The sequence below is a fragment of the Macadamia integrifolia genome, chromosome 12, assembly GCF_013358625.1.
Source record: "Macadamia integrifolia cultivar HAES 741 chromosome 12, SCU_Mint_v3, whole genome shotgun sequence".
NCBI lineage: Eukaryota > Viridiplantae > Streptophyta > Magnoliopsida > Proteales > Proteaceae > Macadamia > Macadamia integrifolia.
Window position 1 is genome coordinate 21635562 of NC_056568.1, and position 9037 is coordinate 21644598.

The 9037-nt window shown below is 40.1% G+C and overlaps 1 protein-coding gene across 2 annotated transcripts; it reads left to right on the top strand.

Moving 5' to 3' along the window:
- The first annotated feature begins 1416 nt into the window (after positions 1–1416).
- LOC122056999 (protein virilizer homolog) lies at positions 1417–6776 on the top strand. Of its 2 annotated transcripts, none has more exons than XM_042618979.1 (5): positions 1417–1631; positions 1706–3275; positions 3455–4240; positions 4338–4409; positions 6405–6776. In XM_042618979.1, the coding sequence occupies exons 2-5, from the start codon at positions 1776–1778 to the stop codon at positions 6423–6425; spliced, it is 2379 nt and encodes a 792-aa protein (XP_042474913.1). In that variant the 5' UTR covers positions 1417–1631; positions 1706–1775; the 3' UTR covers positions 6426–6776. The 2 variants fall into 2 exon arrangements, with proteins under 2 accessions (XP_042474913.1, XP_042474912.1); XM_042618978.1 differs by having other exon boundaries at positions 1418–1631; positions 1716–3275.
- Positions 6777–9037: the final 2261 nt, after the last annotated feature.

The window sequence follows — 9037 nt, forward strand, 5'->3', positions numbered from 1 at the left end:
AAACCCCATTTACTTACCATTGAAGACCTGCAACACCTAGCGTTCTCCATTGAAGACCTTCAACATCTACGACAACACCATCACCCATTGAAGAAGACAATCAATTACATCGTTCTCCATTGAAGACTTGCAACACCTATCGTAATGTGCATAAACAATCTGTATATGGTTTGGAACTTGAGGCCAAAAGTAGATTTGTAGGGGATGAAGAGGAACTCGAGGTACCAACCCCTGTTTGATCCACATGGGGGACTTTTGAGGATGTTTCCATAAAAATATGTAGAACACTATAGATATAGGGAATGACATGTACGTGGAAGCTAGAATATAACAAACAATAAAAGAATATTTCCTCCCAATGCAATCTGGGCTTTCCCTCAGCTTCCAAAACACTCATAGTGTAGAGAAGTTTATACTTCTGTTGACCTTTTGAGTTGTGACCTTGCATCACTGTTAATCGTGAAAGAATGTTAACATGACGAAGCTTCCTCGAGACCCCACCACAATGGTGCAACCCCACTTGGCCTACCTCCACCTTCCTCATCAAATGAACAACCACCACGACTGTCTCATGAATAATGAGGAGCATTGTTGATATAGATGGACATCTATCGAGTGGAGAGAGAGAGAGAGAGAGAGAGAGAGAGAGAGAGAGAGGATAAGCTCACCTTGTAGGTTGTCACGAGTCTCAGATGGTCGATTATAGATCACCGGTGCTTCGTTCGTTAGGGATTCAACATGGTTCCCTCTGCCTGCTGCCTGTGTTGGAATGGTAGAGGTTGCTGATCACCTCTTCTTCTCCTATCCCTTCTCTTCCTCCGTTTGGAAGCATGTTCTCAGGAGGCACATTCTTCCCCTCCAGGGGAAACTAATCTGGGTTGACATGATGTGTGGAGGTACCTCTATATGTGACATTGTTGGTAAACTTGCTTTTTGTGTTTCCATCAACCACATTGGATGGAGCGCAACCTTCATAGATGGACATCTAACTCCCAATCCTTTGATAAGATTTGGAAAACCATCTTCTTTGATGTCAGCTCCAAGCTAATTAGGGATACCTCAAGGAAGAGGCTCATTGTTGTTTCGTGGGGTCTCCCCCCCCCCCTCACTGTGTTTTTTTCCCCCTCTTTGTTTCTTTTTCTCTCCTTCCCCCTTTCTTCTTTTCCTGATTGGGGTCTTTGTGTATTCTGTCCTCTTTTTTGGTAATTTTTTTTTTATTCACCAAAAAAGAGAGCCTTAGTTTGCAGTTCTATTTTTTTTTAATTGAACTTTCACTGTCTTGGTCTGAAACATTTTCTTTCTGCAAACCGGAGAAAGATAAGTTATTTTTTTGAGCAGCTGTAATTTGAATTTTATGGATTGTGGTATGCACATACACCATCATCTTGTATGTTAATTTTTGTTGTTAAATTCCATCTCCTATAACATAATTTTTTTTATTCATCAGTTTTAACAGGGAGGGAATTGCTGTGTTGAAATGCCTTTTTGGGCTTCCTCATGATTTTGGTGGCACTGATGATTTCACCCAAAAAATATCTGAGGATTTAGAGGAACTGATTGTTCTGTTGAGCACAAGGTTTAATGAGGATGAAAACTTAGCCGCTTCAAATCTGAAAACTACTTTATCTGAGGTTAGCTATCATACATTTAATTTTCGATTTCATGCTTCCTTTCTGATGTGGTCTAACTTACAGAATTTCCCAAGAACTGTGCAGACTGTGGAATATGTGAAATCGATATTGTTACTGCTGCGGAAGCCTGTTGGCTCGTTTACGATGGATGATATCTGTTCTGGTGAATGTGTTCCTTCATCATCAAGTGATGTTTTAGTTCATTCAAAGATACTTCCACCCCATCTATTGTTTCCTTCTCTAAAAATGAAGAGCATTCTGAATGATGAAGTTGGATCATCATTGCCACGGATCAGGAAGCCCGACAGTAATGCTGAAAAGGCTGATGATTTCTTTTCTCTTGGGGGACTCGCAGACAAGTTTCTCTGGGATTGCCCTGAATCTTCATCTGATAGACTGTCTGCCCTTCCTGTAAAGAGAAAAATGCCATCAGTGGAAGGCTCTAATAGGCGTTCCAGAGTTGAAGGGTCAGGTTCAGAGGTCATGGGCCCAACTGCATTTTTGCGGGGATTGGGGCTTCCAACTGCCTCTACCACTCCTACTCGTAGGGATAACTTTCGGCAGCGCAAGCCAAACACCAGCAGGCCACCTTCTATGCATGTGGATGACTATGTTGCCAGAGAAAGAAACACTGCAGATGCTGTAAGTAGTAGCTCAAATGTTGTAGGCTCAATACAGCGTGGAGGATCAACCAGTGGTAGGCCTCCATCAATTCATGTTGATGAATTCATGGCAAGACAGAGAGAGCGTCAAAATCTAGCAACTATGACAGTTGGGGAGCCAACAGCGCCAAACAAGAATACACCTCCTGAGAATGAAATTGATACTGAGAAGTTCGATAGATCTCAGCGGTTGAAAGCGGATCTTGATGATGATCTGCAGGAATTAGATATTGTGTTTGATGAGGAGGAGGAAGAATCAGATGATAGATTACCATTTCCTCGCTCAGATGATAATTTGCAGCCTGCCCCAGTCAATATTGGGGAAGGTTCCCCCCATTCAATTGTTGAAGAGACTGAAAGTGATGTAAATGAAAGTACTCAGTTTTCTCACCTGGGTACACCATCAACATCCAATGTTGATGAAAATACACGAAGTGAGTTTTCTTCTAGGAGGTCAATTTCACGATCTGACATGCCATTGAGTCAAGAAACAAGTGTTCCTTCAGAGAAGTACATGGGACCAAATGGAGAGAAACCATTTTTCCAAGAGGAATCTAATGAAATAAAGAATGCTGCTCCAGTTATGCCCTCTGGTAGGCTTGATTCTGCTGCAACAGGAAACCTCTCTGGATTACCTTCACCTTTCTACAATAAAGGTTCTCCATCTGTGCAATTACTAGCTGATTCTAGGGCGCCTTCACCTACTTTCTATCAGAGGGCCAGTCCGCAGCAAACTCTTAACACTACTTTGGCTACTGGATCTCAAGGACCATATGAACAGAAGCCGCTGCTCAATCAACCGCCACTACCTCCGTTGCCCCCTCCACCAATGTTTTCCGTAACATTACAGACAGCCGAATCTGTTCAAAGTTATTTCTCTCCATTTGGTCACCCTATGAGAGATCTGCAACCACCAATTCCAACCGGATACCCATTGCAAGCATTTGATGTTAGTGGCTCCAGTGCTTTATCGGCTTTCCATGTAAGAGAAGACAAACCTTCTGCTCACAATTATGCTGCTGGCTTGCTATTACCTTCAGCTAACTTGTTTACATATGCAGAATCACTAAATCACTATTATAGTTTTCAATGTCAAACAGAGCATCTATCTGCCTTTTGACTATTGTTACTATGAAATTAACCTCCCACTCTCATATGCAGGATTCAAAGTATTTGTGGGCTACTGCCTCAGCTTCAAGTAGGTTACACGATGAGATCAACACTTCTAGTGGATCTGCTAGGCCACCACCGCTTCCTCCTACACGTCCGCCATATTCAGCTTCATCTGTTGCACAATCATCTCTAAATACTAGTTCCCAGTCATCAGGATTCAGTCAGACTAGTGTGGGAACCACGCAGCTTCCATTGACATCTACTATATCTTTAAGCGATACTCGATCCAGTAATTTTTCTGCATCTGGTGGTCTGATTTCTTATTCGCCACCTCCACCACCTTTACCACCGTTGCTCCCTAATAGGCCTACAACCATACCTGGAAATTTTTTTAGCAGTATGGCAACTCAGCAACAGGGCCAAAACCTATCTAGTTTCCTACATACTGTTACCAGTCAGGCTGCCATTCAGATGGCTCAACCTCGTGTACAATTACAACCACTGCAACCACCGCAACCACCCCGTACACCCCATCCTCAGCACATTAGGCCACCTATTCAAGTTTCACAACAGCAATCAGACCAAGGGGTGTCTCTGCTACATAGCCCCATTCAAGTGCAAATGCAGCCACTACAAATGCCCCAGTCCCATATTTCTCCAGTTCCTGTTTACTATCAACCCCAGCAACCAGACCACATTTCACAACCTCAGCAACAGGAAGTTGAACATGTACAATCACAAACCCTGTACCAGCATGGTGATAATTCATCCCAGCAACATCAAGATTCAGGGATGTCACTTCAGCAGTTCTTTAGTTCCCCTGAAGCCATTGAGGTATTTGTTGGATATTGCCAGTATAAGAGTAACTCTGGTATCCATTTCAGCATTTCAATTTTCCTCTTCCTAATTTCATTTTTTTATTTCATGATAGTCTTTGTTGAGTGATCGGGAAAAACTTTGTCAGCTTTTAGAGCAACACCCAAAATTAATGCAAATGCTTCAGGTATGAAATCTTTCTCTTTATTAGGCTAAATAAAGAATTGTAATCACCTTTATTTTCTTTCTCCTACTATTTACTTTGCTCAGAATTTGTTCAAATGAAGATACAACATTATTCCAAGGTCAGGGGCAATGACTTCAAACTTTTGCAGAGGGTGCAATTTAGTCCCACATCAATTGGGTAGTGTGCTGCTGCTGGGTTTATGATCCTGGGAAGGGCCTCTTAGTGAGGTTGACAAACCTTACCAATTGGTGTTAGGCTGCCACTCAGAAAACAGGATCACAATATCTACTAAACAACCAGAATTAGATAAAATTTTATCCCACAATTTACATAACATATCTGGCTGCAAGGTCGAGTAGGCCTTTCAAATTTCGAGTAAATGGACCCCAAAACTTGGTGGTGATCCAACAGTCAGATTTGAGAACCAGAGGATAGTTTCAGAAAAATAGCAATCACTAATTCCTAAAATCTAGGGACTATGATATCAGTCAATCAGCAGATCTGATGAGGACCAAAGTCTGGTCGGACCAGCCCTTTTGGACAGAGAAAAACTCCTAATCTCAGTTCAATCTAATCGCTGGATGACCCTAGATGATGATGTCGATTTGCAGCAAAAATACTTCCAAAACAGGTGTGCTTCTAGCTATGAAAACATCAAGCAAACCGAATAAAAGAAATTCCAGATGTTCCCCTATGATCAGGCTTACATTCTCTCACAGATACATGTATTAAAAAGCCATTAAAATCTTTATTCAAATTCATTGGGAGCTTTGTGACTCAAACAACTAACAAGTAAAATATAATAGGAAGCAGAAATAGAGGGGTAGACACAATAGGAAACTGAAATAGAGGCGGACACAATATAATAGTATGCCCACCACTTCCAATAAAACATTAATAAAAGACTAACTAAAATGCATCATAATTCATAACTAACGCCCATCAAGGACTGAGTGAACTCTTAACTTAGCTATAACACTGAGTCACGAGTGCTTCTTCTTCCTCTGGTACTTTAAAAAGTACCTATCATGTTGCTGATCTGCATCACCTCTTCACCCTGAAGCTTTGGGCTTTTAGGTCAGACACCTTCAAATTTATTAGAACAGGTTGTCTATGCACCAACCATCTAGCCCAAAGATTCTTTTCCTCCGGCGGGGGGTGGGGGGAATTGGTTTGGTAGTGAGCGGCTACTGGACTTACGACCCTGGGCCTTTCCATCATGAAGCTTGGGCTTTTGGATTGGACGCTATCACAAACATATAACAAAATCCCTGGACTTGGTTTAAAATATACATGCCAAGCAAACATTTACATTCAATAAGATAGCAAGTTTGCAAATGAATACATTTGCGAAGTATAAGGATAGAGCATAGGGGCATGATTATTATTTTGGTGACTTATTAGAGACCTACAAGGGCTAGATGTATGTATTTTATATTGAACCGACTAAAATGTTTGTTTCAATCTCAGAAATCTGACATTTGCTAAATAGAACAGTTTTTGTGCATTTCCTTTTTTTTTTTTTTTTGGAGGGGGGGGGTGTTTACCATTTGATCACTTGCCCTCAACTGCATGTAGTGATTGACATGCCCTATTACACCTAAAAATTTACTTGATGATGATTTTCAATAGGACAATTTGGATAGCTATGTTGTAACATAATTAGGGTCACATGCTATTTTTACACCTCATGAAACATGATAGGACCTGCAAGAAAATGCGTTAGGTCCAGACTGCTGTTTAATTTTCATCTCTATTCAGTGTTATCTTGAACAGGTTTCTTTAGCAAGTAGAAAACATAATTGGTGACTTTGTTTTGAACAGTGTCACGAGAAAAATTAAAAGGCCTCTTCTGTTTCCTCACACCCTTATGTACAACTTTGTTAGGTGTCAGGCTCCAGTGATTGGTAGTTTTGCTTTCACTGGAATATTTTTTGGTGGTCACTTACACTAGTTTTTGTGCATAAGATTTGATCGTTTCTTCTGGCTACTCAGGAACGGCTAGGCCATCATTAGTGTCATGATGCCGAGGATGTTTTCCCTCTGTAACCTGTGCTCTAAACCCATATGCCGCCTGTTATTCTCGAAAAGTCACTCCTACTTGGAGGTTCAACCACCCTCAGGAACGGCAGCCAAAGTTACCTTCTGGTCATGCTTGTATTGTATTCCATATGTGAATTTGTATCCATGTACATTTTTCCCCTTTTGGTTTTTTTTTTTTTTTTTTGGTAATTTCTTTTTGGGTGTTAGTATCCATGTACATAATGTTTCAATAGATAGATGTTTTTTGTTTTCCCCCCTATTATGTGAAGTTTTTTCTTGTTTATTCATTCATTTACCAGTGAAAAGGTTACTGGCAAAAGGTAATGTGCTTGTTCTCTTATGAAGTTCACGTTGGAAATCATACCAAGATCAATATTAGAACTGATTTCATAAAGTTATTTAACGGCTAACTTGGTAGAAAAATTCCTCCTCCTTCGGTGGAGACACCTCCATCGATCCTCTTCAATTGAGATGGGCAGCTTAATAATATCACTAACCACAGATAGAAGAAGATAAATCATTCAAAAGAGGCTCATTTCAAACATTATTAGAAATGAAATCCTTCACCCAATGGTAAGAAACCCCAAGGGGTTAGTGCAGTTGGCTTGGAGGGGACACGGTTTTCCGTCTCAAGAAGCGTGGTCCCGTGATCAAATCTTCGCCGTTCCACTTAACTTCTTGGGGCCACCACATGAGAGTTTTTTTTTCAGATTGACCCGGCCCAGTGTAAGCAGTATTATAGTGACCCCAAGGACCCGGTTCTATCTGTGGTAAAAAAGAAAAAAATAGGATACAAGAGAAAGGGGGGGGGTGTGAAGGAGAATGCCAAACTCGATTTCCACTCCCAATCTTAATAGACACCATTTTTTTTAAAGTAGTAAGGATGCTCACAATACTATTCCGGGCCTGTGAACACTTTATGTCAAGGACTTTAGGATGAAAAATAGCGAGAGAAAAATATTTTGCTTTTAAGACTTGAGCCCATAAAGCATTATTATTGGATAAAAGTCTTCAACCAAGTTTTAATAACAATGCTTTATTTCGAGTGGAAACACGACGGAGTTTTAAACCTCCCACCAGTTTAGGTGCATAAATCTTATTCTAAGCAATGAGATGGAGTTTTTTTATGGTATCAATATCAATATATTCATTCCAAGCTCGTGAACAAATAGAGTTAAGCTTTCTACATATTTGGGAGAGAACAAAGCACGACTAAAGATAATTGGTTATAAAAGCTATCATCAATTGAGTAAGAGTTTTGTGGCCAGCAGAAGAGAGGAACTTAGTTTTCCGACCTGAAATTCTTTTTTCTACTCGATCAACAATGGACTATGGATCGCAACATGAGATCTCGGCTGAAAAAGATTAGTTCCCACATAAATGGAATTATTAGTCATCTCCTTTATGCCAAGGAGTGCAGAAAGACAAATCTTCTCATCATTTGGGACATTCTTACTATAGCAAACACCACTTTAGATCAGAAAAAAGCTCAAGGGCATATTTAATGGTTAGAATATCTTCAATAGTAGCATGATAAAAATAAATAAAAAAATAAAATGTTATCATCAAAAAGATGTGAGATTTCAGGACATTTCGTGTAACTTTGATTCTACAAAAAAGCAAAACCTTCAAGTTTGATAGAGTGAGAAACAGAAGCAATAGGATATCCCACTAGATCACACCATTTATCTCCAAAGCCCAGATATTAAAAAATCAGCCTGAATCTAACCACATTCCACCGAAAATCATATGGAAACAACAAATAATGAACCCTTAGCTCTTGTTCCTTTCTCATGGCCATAGTTGGTGAAAGGCCGCGAGGTACCCCACGTACACATTTGATTAGCTAATAAACCTCTTTCACTTAGCTTTAACCCTGATTTAAAGAAAAAAAAAAACTCTTCCTGCACAGTTTTACTTTAGCTTAGATTGATTTTTTTTTTTTACACCATTCTCTAGGGCATAGCCTCTGTGGTAGGAGCTCTTTGACTGCTTTTAATTAAAGACTGCCGGATGCCGACTGCCTTTATCCAGGCTTGAGAGCAGCAGAAAAATAATGGCAAGAGTTGAGTTGAGTTTGAGTACATAGATTCCATGTACATTTTATGGATTTGTTTTTTTGGATATTCACTATTTTTTACTTACATAATACAAAAAATACAAAATGAATCTTTCTAGTTTATTCCGATGCTTCTGTTTCAGTCAGACCTAGAGCCTTGGGTCTTGGTTGCATCATCCTTGATAAAGACCAGGAGCTCTGTGCTGTGGCGCCCGCTGATCATGGTGCTTTCTCTTTTTCTGTGGATGATGAGGCCTTAGCTATTTGGATGGCCATGATTTTTTCTCTTCAAGCCGGTTTTCTGCATATTATTGTTTATTCGGATTGTCTCTCAGTGATTAGTTGCTTGGTTGCTTGGTGTTTAATTTTTTTCATCCTCTTGTGGAAATTCTTATGGTAGTTGAGGATATTAAGATTCTCTGATCTAGATTTATCTCCTGCTGTTTTCGTCATGTTTATAGGGTCGAAAAATGTTGTCACCTGCACTATCTCTAAGTGGGCGGTTGATTACCCCTATATAGGTGTA

Bases quoted from the DNA above. Each gene is read 5' to 3' on its own strand.
- LOC122056999 (XM_042618979.1), top strand. From the start codon at position 1,776: ATGGATGATATCTGTTCTGGTGAATGTGTTCCTTCATCATCAAGTGAT. The intron at 3,276-3,454 runs GTAAGAGAAGAC...TCTCATATGCAG, and splicing joins GTGCTTTATCGGCTTTCCAT to GATTCAAAGTATTTGTGGGC. The intron at 4,241-4,337 runs GTATTTGTTGGA...ATTTCATGATAG, and splicing joins GTTCCCCTGAAGCCATTGAG to TCTTTGTTGAGTGATCGGGA.